The sequence below is a fragment of the Cherax quadricarinatus genome, chromosome 7 (assembly GCF_038502225.1).
Source record: "Cherax quadricarinatus isolate ZL_2023a chromosome 7, ASM3850222v1, whole genome shotgun sequence".
In the NCBI taxonomy this organism is placed as follows: domain Eukaryota; kingdom Metazoa; phylum Arthropoda; class Malacostraca; order Decapoda; family Parastacidae; genus Cherax; species Cherax quadricarinatus.
The window spans coordinates 2,680,676-2,702,794 of record NC_091298.1 but is presented as its reverse complement, the minus strand read 5'-3'; the positions used below and the strand labels follow the sequence as shown (position 1 = coordinate 2,702,794).

Genomic DNA, 22,119 nt, shown 5'->3' with positions numbered 1-22,119 from the left:
CCTCGCACACAAAGCCACCTTTACCCCCTCCCTCCAAGCTTTCCTAGGCCGACCCCTACCCTGCCTTCCCTCCACTACAGATTTGCATACTCTCAAAGTCATTCTATTTCGTTCCAGTCTCTCTATATGTCCAAACCATCTCAATAACCCCTCCTCAGCCCTCTGGATAACAGTTTTGGTAATCCCACACCTCCTCCTAATCTCCAAACTATGGATTCTTTGCATTATCTTCACACCACACATTGCCCTCAGACATGACATCTCCACTGTCTCCAGCCTTCTTGTTGCAACATTCACAACCCATGCCTCACACCCATACTAGAGCGCTGGTATAACTATACTCTCATACATTTCCCTCTTTGCTTTCATGGATGAAGTTCTTTGTCTCCACAGACTCCTCAGTGCACCACTCACCTTTTTCCCCTCATCAACTGAGGATACTGGAAGCAATTATTTCATCAAACTGCAAACAAAGCATGAAATTTTCAGTTTTATTCTCTCGCACTTGATGAATCGAATGATGTGAGTGACACATCACAATTCCTAGTATTTATCTGTGGCGCTGAAAATGAATTTAATGCCACACAAGAATTAGCATCGATGCATAGCATGAACAGCACAGGAACCGAAGTAGACATATTCAAAGAATTCTAGAGAACTTTATTAGAATATAACCTGGAATGGTATAAATTGCAATGTGTGACAATTGATGGAGGAAAGAACATGTCTAGGTGAAGAAATGTCTGATTGGACAAATCACAAAAGCTTGTGAGGAGGATGGATTTTCAATGCTCATGTTTCTGCACTGTGTTATCCATCAGCAAGCACTGTGCACAAAATATGCGGAGATGTCTTGTGTTCTGAAACCTGTTGTTTCAACAGTGAATTTCATTCGATTTCATGGGCTTAATCAGCACCAGTTTCATGATTTTCTGAAAGAAACTGATTCTGAGTTCACTGACTTGCCTCATTATATAGTAGTTTGATGGCCTAGTTGTGGTAAAGTTCTATCATGGTTCTTTCAGCTTAGAAAGGAAATCGATTCATTTCTCACAGAAAAGAATTGACTTGAACCACTTTTATCAAATGCTGACAGGCTTTGGAAACTGACATTTTTTTACAGATGTGACAAGCCATATGAATCAACTGAATCTTAAGTTGCAGGATGAAACAAATTTGATTAATGATCTATTTACGTGTGTCAAGGCATTCAGGGCGAAACTGATACTATTTGAAGGACAGGTGAAAGTTTTTAACTTGTTTCATTTCCCACGCTGTGAAAAATTTCATGAAGAAAGTGAAGCACTTTCCCTATTCATTTGCAACAGAAATCATTAATGATTTTCAAAAACAATTTTCTGAGTTTGATATAAAAACAGATGAAATGAAGCAGTTTCAAAATCCATTTGACTGCAGTGTTGAAACACTCCCAAGTCAAGTTTCAAATAGAAATTTTTGATCTCCAATTAGATGACATACCAAAAGAAAAGTAAAAAGAAGGAAATTTCATCCAATTTAATAAATTTTTACAGCCTGGGCAGTTTCCAAATTTGAAGTGATTGGCCTGTGGATTCACATCAGTTTTTGGTACACTGTACCTTTCTGAACAAACATTTTCAAAAATGAAGTATGTCAAGTCCAAATGTCGCACAAATTTATCTGATGAACACTTGAAGCCCACTCTAATAATTGGCTCCTCAAGCTTGAAAATGCAGTTCAACAATTTTCTAATTAAAAAACCAGTTCCTTGATTCCCATTAATCTTGTGTCAGCTTTTCTCATCTGCAGTTCAGTAACTGATTATACTGTCAAGAGTACAGCAGCTGGAACTGATGGGATCATGACAGAAATGTTAAAAGCAGCGGGGGATATAGTGTTGGAGTGGTTGGTACTTTTGTTTAATAAATGTATGAAAGAGGGGAAGGTACCTAGGGATTGGCGGAGAGCATGTATAGTCCCTTTATATAAAGGGAAAGGGGACAAAAGAGATTGTAAAAATTATAGAGGAATAAGTTTACTGAGTATACCAGGAAAAGTCCTAGGTAGTAGGTTGGTAGACAGCAACCGTCCTGCCAAGTGAGTGTAAAACGGAAGCCTGTAATTGTTTTACATGATGGTAGGATTGCTGGTGTCTTTTTTTCTGTCTCATAAACATGCAAGATTTCAGGTACGTCTTGATACTTCTACTGACACTTAGGTCACACTACACATACATGTACAAACATATATGTACACACCCATCTTGGTTTTCTTCTATTTTCTTTCTAGTTCTTGTTTATTTCCTCTTATCTCCATGGGGAAGTGGAACAGAATTCTTCCTCCGTAAGCTATGCGTGTTGTAAGAGGCGACTAAAATGCCGGGAGCAAGGGGCTAGTAACCCCTTCTCCTGTATATATTACTAAATGTAAAAGGAGAAACTTTCATTTTTCCTTTTGGGCCACCCCACCTTGGTGGGATACGGCCGGTTTGTTGAAAGAAAAGACCAGGAAAAGTATACGGTAGGGTTATAATTGAAAGAATTAGAGGTAAGACAGAATGTAGGATTGCGGATGAGCAAGGAGGCTTCAGAGTGGGTAGGGGATGTGTAGATCAAGTGTTTACATTGAAGCATATATGTGAACAGTATTTAGATAAAGGTAGGGAAGTTTTTTTTGCATTTATGGATTTAGAAAAGGCATATGATAGAGTGGATAGAGGAGCAATGTGGCAGATGTTGCAAGTATATGGAATAGGTGGTAAGTTACTAAATGCTGTAAAGGGCTTTTATGAGGATAGTGAGGCTCAGGTTAGGGTATGTAGAAGAGAGGGAGAATACTTCCCGGTAAAAGTAGGTCTTAGACAGGGATGTGTAATGTCACCATGGCTGTTTAATATATTTATAGATGGGGTTGTAAAAGAAGTAAATGCTAGGGTGTTCGGGAGAGGGGTGGGATTAAATTATGGGGAATCAAATTCAAAATGGGAATTGACACAGTTACTTTTTGCTGATGATACTGTGCTTATGGGAGATTCTAAAGAAAAATTGCAAAGGTTAGTGGATGAGTTTGAGAATGTGTGTAAAGGTAGAAAGTTGAAAGTGAACATAGAAAAGAGTAAGGTGATGAGGGTATCAAATGATTTAGATAAAGAAAAATTGGATATCAAATTGGGGAGGAGGAGTATGGAAGAAGTGAATGTTTTCAGATACTTGGGAGTTGAAGTGTCGGCGGATGGATTTATGAAGGATGAGGTTAATCATAGAATTGATGAGGGAAAAAAGGTGAGTGGTGCGTTGAGGTATATGTGTTGTCAAAAAACGTTATCTATGGAGGCAAAGAAGGGAATGTATGAAAGTATAGTAGTACCAACACTCTTATATGGATGTGAAGCTTGGGTGGTAAATGCAGCAGCGAGGAGACGGTTGGAGGCAGTGGAGATGTCCTGTCTAAGGGCAATGTGTGGTGTAAATATTATGCAGAAAATTCGGAGTGTGGAAATTAGGAGAAGGTGTGGAGTTAATAAAAGCATTAGTCAGAGGGCAGAAGAGGGGTTGTTGAGGTGGTTTGGTCATTTAGAGAGAATGGATCAAAGTAGAATGACATGGAAAGCATATAAATCTATAGGGGAAGGAAAGAGGGGTAGGGGTCGTCTTCAAAAGGGTTGGAAAGAGGGGTAAAGGAGGTTTTGTGGGCGAGGGGCTTGGACTTCCAGCAAGAGTGCATGAGCGTGTTAGATAGGAGTGAATGGAGACGAATGATACTTGGGACCTGACGATCTGTTGGAGTGTGAGCAGGGTAATATTTAGTGAAGGGATTCAGGGAAACCGGTTATTTTCATATAGTCGGACTTGAGTCCTGGAAATGGGAAGTACAATGCCTGCACTTTAAAGGAGGGGTTTGGGATATTGGCAGTTTGGAGGGATATGTTGTGTATCTTTATACGTATATGCTTCTAAGCTGTTGTATTCTGAGCACCTCTGCAAAAGCAGTGATAATGTGTGAGTGTGGTGAAAGTGTTGAATGATGATGAAAGTATTTTCTTTTTGGGGATTTTCTTTCTTTTTTGGGTCACCCTGCCTTGGTGGGAGACGACCGACTTGTTGAGGAAAAAAAAAAAAATGTCATTTCTCAGTCCCTTGGTATCGTCCTTACTTTCATGATTTATAATATTAAAATGGATGAAATAAATTTCCATAAGAGGCCTAGGAAGGGTTGGAGGGAGGGGGTAAAGGAGGTTTTGTGTGCGAGAGGGGCATGGACTTCTAGCAAGCATGCATGAACGTATTTGATAGGAGTGAATGGAGATAAATGCTTTTTAATACTTGACGACTGTTGGAGTGTGAGCAAAGTAACATTTATGAAGGGATTCAGGGAAACCAGCAGGCCGGACTTGAGTCCTGGAGATGGGAAGTACAGTGTCTGCACTCTGAAGGAGGGGGTGTTAATGTTGCAGTTTTATAATTGTAGTGTAAAGCACCCTCTCTGGCAAGATAGTGATGGAGTGAATGATGATGAAAGCTTTTCTTTTTCAGGCCACCCTACCTTTGTGGGAATCGGCCGATGTGTTAACACAAAAAAAAAAAAAAAAATTACTAAGAATTATTTCTAAATTATGGCCATCTGAAGCCAACACAATTCAAAACTGTATATGTCAACTGCTGAAATTTTAACCATAAACAGTAGAAAGTACAAAAGCAGAAAAATAAATGCAAGGTTCTGAAGCTCGGGAGTGTCCATAACCCTAGCACTTATAAGTTAAATAATGTAGAACTTAGCCATACAGATTGCGAAAAGGACTTGGGGGTTATGGTAAGCAGCAACCTTAAACCAAGACAGCAATGCCTAAGCGTACGTAATAAGGCAAATAGATTACTGGGATTTGTATCAAGAAGTGTAAGCAACAGAAGTCCAGAGGTCATACTGCATCTTTATACATCATTAGTAAGGCCTCACCTAGATTATGCAGCTCAATTCTGGTCTCCATGTTACAGAATGGACATAAATTCGTTAGAAAACATTCAGCGTAGGATGACTAAATTAATACATAGCATTAGAAATCTTCCTTATGAAGAAAGATTGAAGACTCTTAAGTTACATTCACTTGTTAGACGAAGAATGAGGGGAGACCTGATCGAAGTGTATAAGTGGAAGATAGGTATTAATAAAGGGGATATTAACAAGGTCTTGAGGATATCTCTCCAAGAGAGAACCCGCAGTAATGGATTTAAATTAGATAAGTTTAGATTTAGAAAGGACATAGGAAAGTATTGGTTTGGAAATAGGGTAGTTGATGAGTGGAACAGTCTACCTAGTTGGGTTATTGAGGCTAGGACTTTGGGTAGTTTCAAATTTAGGTTGGATAAGTACATGAGTGGGAGGAGTTGGATTTGAGAGGGACTTGCACATCGGAGCTTGTTTCTTGGGTGGCATTGAAAATTGGGTTGGTCAAATGTTTGTTAGTGGGATGAATTGTAAAGGACCTGCCTAGTATGGGCCAAAAGGCCTGCTGCAGTGTTCCTCCTTTCTTATGTTCTTATGTTCTTACCTGTGGGTATGCTGATGCAATGGTATAAGGGTCAGGTGGGTGTGTATATGTGGGAGTGAGCTGGGGTGTGGGGGGTGTAGATGATGCTGAAGAAGATAATTGTCCATGATGTCGCCTTGGGCGCTTTTTGTAAGATCTTCGCTCTCGCTTCCCATCCTCCTGTAAACAGCAATCATTAAGAATGGCACTCACAATCATTAATTATTTGTACTGTTTTTCACATTAATTTTTTTCACGTGAAACTGATCTGCATGTAAATAACTAATCCAATAATTACCTAAACTGAGCATCAAGATATTTACTAAAATCGTATCATACAGATGAAAGAGGTAATAAAAATGGAAGGAAAATACGTCAAATATTTAAGTGTTTTTTTTTTTTTTCAACAGGGTGGCAGTCTCCCACCAAGGCAGAGTAACCCCAAAAAATAACACTTTCACCATCATTCACACAAAAATCACTGTATTTGCAGAGATGCCCAGATATGACAGTTTAGATATCACTCCAAATATTAAATCCATAAGTGAAAAGTAAGAAAAGGAATTTGAATTTCTGGAGGGCTCTGAAATATTTTAATAAAGTGGAGAAACAAATTGAGAACAAACTCATTTATCCAAAGACAAATTATCTGAGAACTCAAATCTTGCTTAAAAATTCACTAGCTCCTATACTCCTTAATTAAAAAAAAACTTCCATCGTCCTCTGCAATGAATACTGAAGTGAAAGGACTCCTGATGAAACCAAAGTAATTACAGACTAGTAATTGTCTCACAGTTATCAAAACCAAAGACAATATAACCAAGAATATTAAGAGGAGCTGAAATACAGTGCAAGGCACTCTCACATATCTTACAGATATTTAATGATAGGAAATATGATGTAGGAAAAAGCTTTGAAACACAGATTTGTATAATGAAAACATGTGTAAATTGCCCAAAAAGATCATATGGAAGAGACTTGTTGAGTATCTTATTAAAATACTACACTGCTCATAGAACATCAGTATGGATTCAGAAATGGAAGGTCATGCCTCGCAATCCTTATAAAAACACAATGGATTAACAGAGATCAGACAGAAAAGAGAAGAATGGATGGGCTATATATTTCTAAACTGCAAGAGGACTTTTGTTAAGGTGCCACATGGATGGCTACTTAGCAAATTAGAGAAGTAAGCTGGGATAAAAGGTAAAGAAAGACTGGCCTTCAGGAATCTCAACAAAGTCATCCTGGGCCCATTATACAACATACATTGGGCCCATCTTGGAGCATGCAACACCAGTATGGAATGCGCACCTGAAAAAGCACATTAACAAACTGGAGGAAGTGCAGAAGTATGCAACAAAGCTTCTTAATGAGCTAAGAGGTCTGAGCTACAAGAAAAGGCAAACAGAATTAGACCTAATGACATTGGAGGACAGAAGAACCTGGAGAGACAATAACAACATACAAAATTCTCAGGGAAACTAATAAGGCTGACTGGGAGAGACTCTGAGAAGCAAGAAACGAGAATTTGAGGATAGTGTTGGAAGCTAAAGGCACAGATGAGCCATAGGAATGTCAGGAAGTATTTCCTCAATCTCATGAGTATTCAGGGAAGTGGAATGATCTTGGAGAGGAAGTGGTGGAGGCATGCTTGATATGTAGTTTTAAGGGCAAGTATGATAGGGCTCACAAGGCTAAGAAGGGGTGAATCTGAAGAGTGGCAAACTGAGGCAGGGCCACGATCTGGGAATTGACCTCTGCAACCACAAACAGGCGAGTACAAATAGGTGAGCACTTGAGATTAAAAAAATTAGGGATGAAAAATTAGAATAACAGAGTTTAACTAGTGGAGCTCCATAAAGCCTGAGCTAAAGAAAATGAGATATGAAGAAAGAACACCAGAGCTAGGCTTTATGCTACTTAAGAGAACAAGTGGGGATATGACCGTGGCATACAAAATACTAAAGCATAGACAGAATATTACAAGGCAGTGTGCTTTTCTTATCTGTTATAGACAGGATAGACAAAGATGAGCTCTTTACAAGGTATGTAAAAGAACTAGAGCATGGATGGAATTTACACACCCAAATGAACCACAGGAATCATATAAAGTATTTCTTGTATTTACAGTGGTAGCCAACTGAAACAAGGTTCAAAAATAGATATGACAAGACTCACTCATTTTGACTTGTTGAAAGTGAAGAGGCAGAACCAAGAATTATAGCTCACCAGCACAAAATTGAATAGGGAATCACAAATACTTTTAAGTAATTATGCATGCCCATAGTATACTATGTTACTGAAACATAAAAATCATACAGAAACAACACAGTTTCCCCAGCAAGCAGCCCACAAACAAATGAGAGGGATACGTACTCTTTTCTTACTCACTTTGCTGGAATGTGATAATGGTGCAACTTTTAGCCAAGATCCACTTGAAGTTGCACTAGGGGCTGTAGTGCCTGATGAAAGTTGGTGATTGGAGAATAGGGGAGCAAAAGCAGGTCGCTGTGTCCTTAAAGCACTAACCTCTGCTAACACTGACCCAGTAAAATCTTGCATCTCATACCTGAATAAAAAAATAAGCGACCCATTATTAAAGATACATGCTTGGGCTCTTACAGCAAGGCATCCGTTATAAAACAAGACAAAATTATTTGATATTCCTCTCATTTGGGTTATGCCTACTTTAAGTTCATAAAGGGGAAGATGCATACTTCTTACAAATACCAGTATTTCTACTGTTCAAAATGAAAATTATTCTCTATTTATAAAAATATGACGACAGAGCAATTTTACATATTCAGTTTACTACAGTTAAATCTCGAAAGAGAGATCTTGATAAAAGTCTTTGGGTTGTAATAAGCCTCAATGTAGTCCCAATCACTTTTTATACAAAGCTGCTGATGACAACACAGATGCATGGTAACTTTTATCACTGACTCATCATTTTTCTCAATACAAACTTAAATTTCACACCATCTACAATAAAACAGTACAATGTAGGAATTGTACATGATTCCACCCACCATCCTCATGGGTATAAATGTATCTTTGCAAAGTAAAGGAGTAAAGGGGTAAAGGAGGTTTTGTGTGCGAGGGGCTTGGACTTCCAGTGGGCATGCGTGAGCGTGTTTGATAGGAGTGAATAGAGACAAGTGGTTTTTAATACTTGATGTGCTGTTGGAGTGTGAGCAAAGTAACATTTATGAAGGGATTCAGGGAAACCGGCAGGCCGGACTTGAGTCCTGGAGATGGGAAGTACAGTGTCTACACTCTGAAGGAGGAGTGTTAATGTTGCAGTTTAAAAACTGTAGTGTAAAACACCCTTCTGGCAAGACAGTGATGGAGTGAATGATGGTAAAAGTTTTTCTTTTTCAGGCCACCCTGCCTTGGTGGGAATCGGCCAGTGTGTTAATAAATAAAAAAAATAGTGTATGGAGCAAAATAAAGACTTGTATCATTTGCCAAAAAACAATTAAGAGAACCTAGTAAGTTATCTGCTTCTGACCAATCAGAATGAATGGTGGCCCAAAATTTCTGTAGTGAATGCTGGGAATGGCAAAATACAGTTTTTTTTTTTTTTTATTATTTTGAAATATTTTATCATTAGGTATATTCACTGACCTATGAACTGTGCTACTGTTGCCCTTCTCCAACTGAGGGCATTTTTCTTTGACCACCTTTACTGATTCGATTCCTTTTCTCTGTTTTCACAATTTTATTTAAGTGAAAGCTTTCTCTCTACTGTTCGTCCATACTGTCTCACTACTTATGGCTTTTGGTCTTAAAGATTCTTTCATCCTACTTTTCAATTTATATTTTATAAAGATTCATTAATCTTTTAATGCATTACCAAGTAATGACTTTCAATACACATGTAAAATATTTAATTAGTGTACTCCTGAAGGCTGTTAAAATGTTTGGGGAAGATAATACATGAAGTTACTACCTCAACAAATTAGTCCTAATGAGAATAAGAAATAAAAATTTACACACAGAGTTATACATAAATTAGGAAAAACATTTATATAGAATTTTACACATAAATTAGGAAAAACATTTATATAGAATTTTACATGTAAAACTTTATATCCATTATTTCAATTACTGCCAATCTCCAAATCTAAAAACCTTAACGATAAGTTAAGACTATACTTTAATAATCTAATAAAGAATAACCAACAATCATCCGACAGACTAGTCAATCTCTCCACCATAAAGGCATCTGCAAACAATTTGTCGAATATCTAGTCAAAGAACACCACTAAAATGAAAGCCCTCTTTGTGAAAGCAACATCCAACCTTTACGAAAAAAAAAAAATTGTACAATCTTTTGTAACTACCAAGGCTGTGGAAAATAAACTGGCATAAGTACTTAAAGTGTAAGGAAAATTTACATATTGAAGAAAGTGATAAAGAATTATACGAGAAAACAATGACGACAAGTGTAGGAGTTACAGTCCTATAAAGTATCTGGTCTCTTAGTGATCCATCAACTATTCTCTTGCCACACTATGGCAAGAGAACAGTTACACTTTGCTTAGGGTTCTATGTGTATAGAACCCTAAACAAAGTCTGACCATGACCTGACTATTCCTAGAAGGCTGTAATAGGAATCATAAAAAATGGGTAACAGGAATTTTATCTCCTTTCGACATGTCTTGAGCCCAGCTCAACCTACTTGCATGTTCAGTGCAAATTAAGGGACTTCAAATATGCAACAGCTTATCAATAGTAATGCAAACTTAAATAACATTAAAAAAAATGTAATCTCCAATAAATATTTCCTAGACTACACTACATATTCAGCTTGAGTGCATGCAGCAACCAATACAAAGGTACAGAAACTCAATGCCCTCTCCTGAATTTTTATTATCGTTACAACTACCTGTTGCAACCCCTGAATGGGTTACGATGATTATTATGTATATATGTAATGTATATTACCTTTTCATTTAATTTTATATTGCTTATATTTGCGATAATAGCTAAATCGCAAATGTATTGCCTTATATTGTTATTTGACGTAGCTTATGTTGTTAGGATGTTACATATTACATATTGTTAGGATGTATATAAAATGTGCTCAGTTGTCTTGATTGTCAAACTACTGTAATTATCGCTTGTCGCTCGTTATACTGCCGGCTTCTGAGCTGCAGTTGTCCACGTAGCTATCACGTGATCGAGGGGGGGGTGTCCTCACCTCTCGTGAAGTAGTCAGTCTGCTGGAGACTCGCTTGGTGGTTGGATAGATTGTCCGTCTCATTATTCTTGTTAGTTCTGTAGAACTTTGTTCACAGAACATTGTATAGACTTTGTGATTTTCGACGCTATGACCAACAAACAGCTACCTCAATTAAAATGCATGCATATCATGCCAATTAAGCTCCCTGACACTGTGCAACAGTTGGGTGTCTTTATTGATGAAGTATTTTGTGTACTAAGAAGGCAAAAATTTTCAACTAAAAGAAATTGTTTTGACAATAAAGATAGCCTAGTGTTGCTCATGTCTTACTCATCTCCTTGTCAGTATTGTATATCATTATAATTATTAAAAAATTTTTGTATTGTCATTGAGTGTAGAAATTCATAAAAAAAAAAGAAATTTGCATATATCTAACACACTTTCATTAAAGAATTTTACACCCTTTTCTGCCAAGTATTTCTCTCTCCTACCCTACAAACAATGAAGAATGTAACCTACCTCCTTTCAAACACCTCAATGTTTAAATTAAGGTATTCTCTCTTAGCTTTCTCTCTTCGCTTCACCATCTCCAGTAAGGTAACTGCTCTAGACAGGTCTCGACGCAATTTTAGCATCTTCTCATAGCTGGATTCATCATTTTTACGATTCTTTCTAGTTTGCATTTTCTCTGTTCTTTTACGGAAAGCCACATATGGATCATTAGAGTTTGACCCTGAGCCCTTCTCTGTCTTAACCTGCAAAGCAAGTAGACATCTGGAATAATGTGTCTAACCAAAAGAAAGAATAATAAATAGCTTTTTATACATCAACTGTACAAAAATAAATATTTTTAAAGTATGGTAGGGTAACATCTAACCACATCAAACTAAACTGACCTTTGGCTGAGTTCTATATAAGACATCCATGGTGAAATATTCTAAGATGTGCTGCAAGTTCTTGCAAGCAAACTTTCGTCTGCCTTAAAAGCATCATTTCACTCAGACTCAATTCATACCACCAGATTAGTTAACTATGACACCTCATTAAGTACCCATTGTTAATACAGGGTTACCAAGAGGACAATAAACTACCTCTGGTGATGACTGGGATTATAGTAGGCAACTCTGACCTGCGGTATGAGTGCATGAGCCAGTCTGAGCCGCTTGTTGAGCCAATAGTCGTAGACGGCAATGATGAGATCATCATCATCCTTCAGAAGCACCTTGGCCTCCTGCAGAGTCACAGCTTTCAGCCCCGAAGCCTAAAAAGAAAAAAAATTATATTGTAGTTTTACATTTAACATTTTACTTTCTCTGAGAACTACAAGTCATGGGTAGAAACTCAATGAAATGTAAAATAATTAACATGCTGCTTTGATTATCATAAAAGTGAAGTGGTCACTACTTACCTTGTAATGGGACACAAATGAAAGACAAAACAGGTAAAAAGACACAAAGTTTGAGGTATAAATAACAAAAAATGAGGAAAATTCTAACTGTTGAAAGGATGATATGGAGACAATAAATGGATTGTAGCCCACTGTAAAGAACTAAAGGACAATAGGGGTACAACCTTGAACTTACTCCACAGTAGTGCTTATATAGATGACTAAGGTGAAGTAATACATAGTATACAGCTATTCATTAAAATACTGACAGAGCATATCTTGGTCTAACAACTAGATATAATGAGGACAATATAGAGGTATGGCCACCTTCAGTGCCAGCATTACCCTTCCCACCTCCAGAACTCAAGTCTGGCTAACCAGTTCCCATGAATCCCTTCATAAATGTTACCGTGTTCACACTCAAAAGCACACTCATTAACAACCACATGTCTACATTCACTCCCATCTAGCACACCTACACATGTCTGATGGGTGATCAAGCCCTCTAAAACTAAAAGCCTCCTTTACCCCCTCCCCCCTAACTGCTCCTGGGACAACCCTACCCCTTCTTCCTTCTACCTCAAATTTATACACCCTCTTTCTCATTCTATCCTTCAGCCTTTCTAAATGCCTAAAACACTTGAACAACCCCCCCAAAGCTCTCTGAATTATATCTTGCACCACACACTGCTCTCAAAAATATCTCCACTGTTTTTAACTGCCTCCTCACTGCAACATTTAAAGGTCATGCCTCAAACCCATAAAAAAGTGTTGGTACCAGTATACTTTGATACAGTCACCTTTCTGCCTCCATGGATAATCTCTGTTCTTTCCACAGATGTCTCAACAAATTCCAGTAGTCAGTTACTATTTGTGGAGAAATCTGCATTAAGTATACTATCAGTAAAACTTGTGTTACAACCATGCCTGCTTCTCCCACCTGATGGTGCACCTCACTAAGTATTCATCAGCAAGGGGCTCTTACCCCACAAACATATTCCTTATGTCTATGAACATTTTACCACTGTACGTTGTTTTTTAGTTACAGATGTGTAACCAAAACGAAACCACTTCCTAACAAGGAGAATATTAGTTTGGTAACCTGCATTCACAATCCTTAAAATGACTACTGCCTTTTTCTTGGATGTATATTTTGTGAAGCACTGGTAATACTAAAAGATAAAATATTGAATGAATATCACTTAAATTATGTAAAAATTGGGCATGGAAGACAAGGGTGATTAGAAGTAACAAAAGAGGAAGGCAAAATAACTATAAGGTAGTGTGTAAAGACACTAGAGGGTGTCAGCTGTGAATGTGATAAGAGCTGTTCAAAACCTCAATGATATGGACTAAGCACAAAGCTACAGTAGCCTGATTTTTCTGAAATGACCAGTACAATTAGTCTTTTTTTTTTTTTTTACAAAGGAACAACCTAAAATTAAATATTTTTTTTATTATTTTTTATTATCACACTGGCCGATTCCCACCAAGGCAGGGTGGCCCAAAAAAGAAAAACTTTCACCATCATTCACTCCATCACTGTCTTGCCAGAAGGGTGTTTTACACTACAGTTTTTTAACTGCAACATTAACACCCCTCCTTCAGAGTGCAGGCACTGTACTTCCCATCTCCAGGACTCAAGTCCAGCCTGCCGGTTTCCCTGAACCCCTTCATATATGTTACTTTGCTCACACTCCAACAGCACGTCAAGTATTAAAAACCATTTGTCTCCATTCACTCCTATCAAACACGCTCACGCATGCCTGCTGGAAGTCCAAGCCCCTCGCACACAAAACCTCCTTTACCCCCTCCCTCCAACCTTTCCTAGGCCGACCCTACCCCGCCTTCCTTCCACTACAGACTGATACACTCTTGAAGTCATTCTGTTTCGCTCCATTCTCTCTACATGTCCGAACCACCTCAACAACCCTTCCTCAGCCCTCTGGACAACAGTTTTGGTAATCCCGCACCTCCTCCTAACTTCCAAACTACGAATTCTCTGCATTATATTCACACCACACATTGCCCTCAGACATGACATCTCCACTGCCTCCAGCCTTCTCCTCGCTGCAACATTCATCACCCATGCTTCACACCCATATAAGAGCGTTGGTAAAAACTATATTCTCATACATTCCCCTCTTTGCCTCCAAGGACAAAGTTCTTTGTCTCCACAGACTCCTAAGTGCACCACTCACCCTTTTCCCCTCATCAATTCTATGATTCACCTCATCTTTCATAGACCCATCCGCTGACACGTCCACTCCCAAATATCTGAATACATTCACCTCCTCCATACTCTCTCCCTCAAATCTGATATCCAATCTTTCATCACCTAATCTTTTTGTTATCCTCATAACCTTACTCTTTCCTGTATTCACTTTTAATTTTCTTCTTTTGCATACCCTACCAAATTCATCCACCAATCTCTGCAACTTCTCTTCAGAATCTCCCAAGAGCACAGTGTCATCAGCAAAGAGGAACTGTGACAACTCCCACTTTGTGTGTGATTCTTTATCTTTTAACTCCACGCCTCTTGCCAAGACCCTCGCATTTACTTCTCTTACAACCCCATCTATAAATACAGTGGACCCCCGCATAACGATCATCTCCGAATGCGACCAATTATGTAAGTGTATTTATGTAAGTGCGTTTGTACGTGTATGTTTGGGGGTCTAAAATGGACTAATGTACTTCACAATATTCCTTATGGGAACAAATTCGGTCAGTACTGGCACCTAAACATACTTCTGGAGTGAAAAAATATCGTTAACCGGGGGTCCACTGTATATTAAACAACCACGGTGACATCACACATCCTTGTCTAAGGCCTACTTTTACTGGGAAATAATTTCCCTCTTTCCTACATACTCTAACTTGAGCCTCACTATCCTTGTAAAAACTCTTCACTGCTTTCAGTAACCTACCTCCTATACCATACACCTGCAACATCTGCCACATTGCCCCCCTATCCACCCTGTCATACGCCTTTTCCAAATCCATAAATGCCACAAAGACCTCTTTAGCCTTATCTAAATACTGTTCACTTATATGTTTCACTGTAAACACCTGGTCCACACACCCCCTACCTTTCCTAAAGCCTCCTTGTTCATCTGCTATCCTATTCTCCGTCTTACTCTTAAAATTAAGTATATATATTATTTCAATCTTAAAATACCTTTTCCAGGCGGTCCATCATTTCCTCAAACTGTAGATTAGTGAGTGGAACCTCCCCTTTAGCAGCATGTTGACTGACCCACGCTTCATCCTCCGAGTCCATATCATATTCGGGGATGTCCTGGTCTGCTGAGAATGGGTGGATGTGGATCAGCTGTCTGGGAGCCTGTAATATACCAATATCAATCTAAGATTCACAGTATATCATCCAAGTGAAGTAAATTTATAAATAATAGGTGTTTCACTTTTTGTTAAGACTATACTTTCCCAATAAAGTTTTTATTAACATTTCCAAGAATCTGATATACATTGCTCTACTGGAATAAACAAAAATAAAGAATTATATTGATTATCTTTCTATATTTTTATATACAAAAACCATATGAACTGATTCAAGAATGCTATAAACTGACAATCCATAACAAATTCTCGCTTTTGTTTGCTTTACAATTACAGTACAAGGTTCAATTAATTTCTTTACAAATCCTAAGTCAATAAAGTTCAAACAAGTCTTTGATGTTCAGGTAATGTGCATGTCTGTAAATCACAGACAAACAATCACTTAATATCAGGTTTAGGAAGGAATTTACAGTAAATCTTACAGTATGAAGTCACAAAGCATAATTTTGCATTAACCCAACTAAAAAGGTGGAACCAAAATTTCACAGAATGCTAAAAACTCTTTAATACTAGGTGTTGTAAAATGAGAATGAATCAGCATAAATTTCTTCCACTCAGACTTAAAATGGGCTTAAAGATCAATTATTATATTCAGGGAAGAAGTACAAAAGACTATAGGAGTCAAGCAGCACCTGGGGAAATAAGAGGCAATCAGATATGATCCAAAATAGTAGAGAAAAGATTCAATTCCTTGTACTATGAGGCCCCCTTCCCTCACGTGAATCAAGCAACCTCCCTCAAGGGATACTAAAAGTCAAAGGAGAGGCACAGCTCCTTTCCTTTTCCATTGCCATCCATGCCACCTACAGTTTTCTTTCTGGGAGAATTGCCTACCTTACGCAGTGTGTGTTTATCAAACAATTTTGGATATACTATTCTCTGATTTCCCCTCTGTAAGACATGAAGTGCTAGAAATTGTGGCTTTAGCAAGGACTGTGAGATGTGAGGGCTTTTATATGCACAAAGAAAGTTTAAATGAACTTTTAGATGATGATGAACCAACTGAGGAATTATGAGGATTTCTGTTCCCAGGAAAAGAAAGGCAGATAAAGAAGATGAAGAACCTGGAGATACACTTAACATTGCAATGGTTACTGCAGCAATTCTATATTACTGGCAAATTTCCAAACTTTTTCACTGAATAGAACAGTGACACATCATGAAGCATGGGATCTGGAGCACCACCTTACCATCAGTTGTATAAAGTATTGCCGAGTAAAACAGACCAGAGATGCCTTACAGAATGCGTAAGCATTCCAGTACAACCATCAAATGAATCATAGCCATCAATCTCAGCCCAGTACTGTCACATCGATCCTCTCTATACCAACCCCACCCCCACCACCACACACACTTCCATAACAAGTAGCAACAACTAGCACATAAGATAAGATAAGATTTACTAATTTTTACATGGTATATTATAGAAAAAACATTACTTGGCATATCTGGAGGTGTCTGGAATGCAACCATATTTTCCTCTCATGTTATACATTTTGTAAAATGCTTTTTTCAGTAAAGTGCAGATTTCTCAGGAACACAACTACCAGTTATGAAAGAGTTTGTTGAATACAGAGGCAAATTCAAGCTTACAAAGGCAGTTAATAAAAAACTAGTTTGTAAAGAATACCTTTTTCTCATATTTTCAGACATTCCAGAGAAACAAATTTTTGCCCTAAAATACTGGGATCTAATAACATCAATACTGAGACAGGAAGGAAAATTTACCAGTGTGTAAAATATAGGTGCCTATCTTACACAATACACATTATGTCCATCTAATACAATACATAATGCCCATCTTATATCATTAAATAATATTAGCTCTTTAGATTATTTTATTATGCCCCTTACACAATTATCTAGTGCTACTCTCATTTCCATGTCCCATATGCAAACATAAGATACAGTATTGTACTATACAATCATAAAGACATCAAACTGAAATATCCTTGTCAAACCATCCTTTTCTTTTATGACATACTTACACTGCTACTGCTACTTTACAAAATTACTTTAGAAAATTACCTTATAATTGAGAGGGTACATGTTGTCAAGGACGGAGGCGTCATTGTTACCCAAGTCGTACACTTCGGGTACCGGAATCACTCGTTGGTGAAAGATGGCTTGCTGCAGGTGATGTTCCTGAAAATAAATCAAATAAGATATAACATACAATTGTGATAATAATTAACCCTTTCAGGGTTTCTGACGTACTAGTACGGATTACACACCAGGGTTATTGATGTACTAGAATGCCTAAATTCTAGTGCCTTCAAATCTAGTGAGAGAAAGCTCCTAGGCCCTCGTATGAAAGAGTGGGTCTATGTGGTCAGTGTGCACAGTATAAAAAAAAATCCTGCAGCACACTGTGCATGAGAAAAAAAAAACTCTGACAGTGTTTTTGGCTTAAAACAGCGACTTTGCAGTGTATTTTCATATGGTATTTATGGTTGTATTCTAGCTTTCCTGGTCTCATTTTATAGAATGGAAGACATATTACAGAAGTAGAGATAATTTTGATTGGTTTCATAATGAAAAGTACCTTGAAATTGAGCTCAAAGTAGCGGAAATGTTCGATTTTTACCAAATTTCAAAAGTTAACAAATCAGGCCAAACGTCCAATACTCATCAACTGGTGGGTCTAATATTCTTTCACAAGTGCACTGATATTATATATACTATTTCTACACTAATGCAGTAGTCTGCATAACAGTAAATCTTCTATTTTTTGAGAATAAAAATTCAAAGTGAAAAACAAAAGAGATGCAAGAGGGGCCTGGGGACGTGACTAATGAACAGAGAAAATGTTATTTTAGTGCCAGGAATGTCTGTCTTGCTTATTCTGGACCCTATTTGGAAATTGGCATTTTCTGAAATTTGTGTGAAATTGGCAAAATTGCCAATTTCTGACCACTTTATTGGATATTTGAAATCGGTAAATGGGTGGTTTCTTGTACTCATTCGATTGAAAAAATGAAGTTCTAGCGATATAGATATGATTTTTGTCGACTAGTACACTGAAATTGGCTGAAAATAGGGCTCAAAGTGGGCGATATCACCGATGCGTAAACATCGTTGAGACCGCTAACTTCGCGAGAGCATAATTCCATAAGTTTTCCATCAAATTTCATATTTTTGGTGTCATTATAATCGGGAAAGGTTCTCTATCATTTCATAAGAAAAAAAAATTCTGAAAAATTTTCGACCCTGAGAACAAATTTAGGAGAGGGCCTCTCGACCCTGAAAGGGTTAATAAATACAGCAGTCATTTTATGAGTACCTTAGACATCCTGTGAGAAATATTGTTAACCTTGGTTCGTGAACAATACAACAATACTAATACGTAGCACACCCATTAAGAAAATACCTGTCTGCAGACTTCATCTCTAAAGAACAAATTTGATAATCATACCTTAGAAAAGAGCCAAAACACTTGCTAAAATAATACAAGTAAGTGCTGTATACCTCCTCAGTATCTGAGGTATGCATTTTGTAAAAAATTCACAGACTATGAATTCACCGATAGAAAATGTATCTTCCAAACAGAAAAGAGAATAGTTCCAAACCAACTAGGACCCCAGACCAAGATAATTTTGGCCAAACATTTCTGCACTATTTTTGATCAGTTTTTGTGTTGAGCCCTTTGGACAGGCTCAGTTACCTTTTGTTGATTACTTGTAGACACCTCCAGAAGTCACTGCCCCTATGGTACAGTCTCAGACCACACCTCTCAGTTGACAACCTGATCAATCAGCCAGATCAGGAACCGACTAAAATGCCCCTTTTGTATGGTGTTGCATTACTAATAATTAATTTATATGGGCTGAGGTTTTCTGTATATTCTTGAACTAATACAGGCAGAGAATTCTCTCTGAATGCTGTTGAATTTACATAGGCAGTGAATATTCTCTGTATATTCTTGAATTTATATAGGCAGTGAAACTGATTTTTTGTATACTGAACTTTTGATTTATACAGGCAGTGAAGGTTCTATGTACAATCTCCGGATTTGCAATTTTTGCCTGCCTCGAAAGGGGCTGTTAGTGTACAGCAATATTCGAGTCAGGAGAACAGTGGCTTGGCATCATTCAATTTGAAGGTTCCAATTATCCTGCCTGTCACTGTCCTTATAGTTGTGACTGTATATAAACACTGATGATCTGTAAATGCAAGATCTTCTGACAATATTCACTTCTAAGTCCTTCACATTAACTTTCCACTCTATTCAGTGATTTGAGTTTTTTTATTTATTATGTTCCAGTACAGGTTGGCCATCACTGATCTGGCAATCACTAATCTGGTTCCCTCACTAATCCGGCACTAATTTTGGCCAGTGTAATTTCAAATTACATGCTGCAGGATAAACTAGTCAAAGGCCAAAATATATGAAACCGCTCAGCTTGCAAGATATGTTCAAATAGCTAAATAACGTGCAACAGAGTGGTCACCATTTGAAAATCTAGTACCTTCAACATCTGCTCACCCAGATGTGCTGCCACTGTCATCATCAGTTCCTAATACAGTGAAACCTCTGGTCGTGACCATAATTCGTTCCAAAACTCTTGCCACAACCCAATTTGGTTATGACCCAAACCTAATTTCCCCATCGGTTTGTACGTAAATACAATTAATCTGTCCCAGACCCCTACGAACTGTATGTAAATATTGTTTCTTTTTTAGATTTTTAAGCACAAAAATAGTTAATTATACCATAGAATGCACAGTGTTATAGTAAACTAAATGTAAAAACCGTTCGCTGTAAAGTTTTTTTTTTTTTTTAAGTTTTAATTAGCTGCCCCTTAAGCACAGAAAAAATAATCAAAGTTTGAAAAATCCTTAAAAGAGAAGAAACCTTAAATAACAGAGAAAAAAAATACCATAAACAACCAAGAAAACAAAACGAATTCAAAAGCACACAAAATACAGCACAAGGAGTTCACAGTAAATGAACACACGTCTGACCAAGACCAACTACAAGGCGAGGGTCTTTGTTAGGTGTATACAAACAACAGGAAGTGAGGAAAATTTGTGTATGTGAAAAAAATGGTGCAGCTGTGTTTGTTCGACACCCAATTATGTGTTCGTAACCAGATGCAAAAAATTTGGCGAATTTTTTGGTAGTGAACCGATTTGTTAGTGTTTGGAAGCATTCGTGACCAGAGGTTCCACTGTATGTTACTCACCTTCCAAGGTGAAGATGGGAATCTTGACAGCCCTTCACCTCAAGATGGCAATCCTGACAAACCTTCACCTCAAGACATGTAAATGTGCTTAGTTGTAAATTCTTCACTTTGAAGTGGCAGTGATGAACTTTCTTGTGCAAGTCAAGTTGGTTAACTTTGTTAACCAACCTGTACTGATTTACGGGGTATTTTATAGACAGGACGAGGTGGTTAGCTGCTGGGTTAAGTGTATTCTAACCTAATCACTCTGTGATCTGGCAAAATCACTAATTCAGCACCCTACAGGTCCCAATGATGCCGGATTAGGGATGGTTGATCTCTATTTATTTCTAAAAATTTTCCACAACAAACTCAAATTTGTCCTCAATCAACATCATATTTTTTCTGTGGCCAACTGGAAAATCTGGTTTATATCAGCTTGGAAATACATATGCTGCATCCTCAATGAATATATCATTCAGATACAAATTCTAGTATTGCCTGCAAAGGATAATATACGAGGTACTTTGAGTTGTCTGTCCGTCAGGTATGAGAATGAAAGAATTGGAGAGTGCACTGCAGCAGTTTCTAATTATACATTGCTGGCAATTACCCTTTGAGTTCAATTCTTTAGAAAGTTAAATGCTGTGCCCCTCTGACCACTTTTCCAGTTTTGTTTTCTTTATTTTCTTTGCATACATTTTGTGCACTATTACACCATGATCACACTTGGTGAAGGCTTTTGCAAAGTCTGCTTATGCTACATCTTCCTGTGCATCCAAAACCATTTCATAATGATCCAGCAATTGCATGAGAAAGGAGTGACCTGCTTTAAATCCATTATGTTATGAATCCATGCAGTTAACAATCTTGCTTTTTAAAGCTCTTTCAAAGATTTTAATAATGTGAGGCATCAGTTTTATTAGTCCCAAGTTTTCTACAATTACAGGTACTTCTCACTTAACGACCAAGTTCCATTCCTAAGAGTAGGTTGGTAAGCGAATTGGTCATTAAGCAAGGTGCCGCCCCTTACTGATATTTCAAGCATATTGTACTGGCAGTGGTTTTGTGTCAACCATCTTTAGATTTTGTTTTAATGTCACCTTTGCACCATTTATAACATTTTTAGTGTATTAAAAATAGAACTAGGCATTAAAAACAATAATGTAAAATACACATACAGTACACTGGTTGGAGAGCTGGTCACAAGTCCGAGAGGTAGTTAAACAGGTGGGTCGTTAAGTAAGGAGTACCTGTACTTTAATTCCACCTTTCTGGGGTGGGGGTTTTATCAGTAGTTTGTAATGATTGTTGGATGACTGCTGTATCTTAACTCAGTCTACATTGAACATTTAACCCTTAAACGGTCCAAACGTATATATACGTTCACCTGTGCAGCGTCCCAAATATTTTGAGAATTTTTTTTTTTATAGGAAAAAAGAGCATGTGGTACCCAGGCATCCCCAATTTTTTTCATATGGTGCACACTGAGTGCACACACCCATTCTCTCAT

The 22,119-nt window shown here is 37.7% G+C and overlaps 2 protein-coding genes across 4 annotated transcripts in view; one reads left to right on the top strand and one right to left on the bottom strand.

The window, feature by feature from the left end:
* LOC128687012 (mucosa-associated lymphoid tissue lymphoma translocation protein 1) overlaps positions 1-22,119 on the top strand; it is a 574,887-nt gene that overhangs the window by 367,898 nt on the left and 184,870 nt on the right. The gene's annotated exons all lie outside the window — the stretch shown is intronic.
* Positions 1-22,119, bottom strand: part of E(Pc) (Enhancer of Polycomb) — a 147,045-nt gene that overhangs the window by 31,566 nt on the left and 93,360 nt on the right. For 2 of the 3 annotated variants that reach the window (XM_070082197.1, XM_053773901.2), the window contains exons 2-7: positions 17,470-17,586; positions 15,263-15,427; positions 11,824-11,955; positions 11,214-11,449; positions 7,883-8,075; positions 5,525-5,683 (exon numbers count right to left, since the gene is read on the bottom strand). In XM_070082197.1, the coding sequence (XP_069938298.1) occupies positions 5,525-5,683; positions 7,883-8,075; positions 11,214-11,449; positions 11,824-11,955; positions 15,263-15,427; positions 17,470-17,490 (906 nt within the window). In that variant the 5' untranslated portion in view covers positions 17,491-17,586. The remainder of the gene's footprint in view (positions 1-5,524; positions 5,684-7,882; positions 8,076-11,213; positions 11,450-11,823; positions 11,956-15,262; positions 15,428-17,469; positions 17,587-22,119) is intronic. The other variant, XM_053773902.2, reaches the window with a different exon arrangement.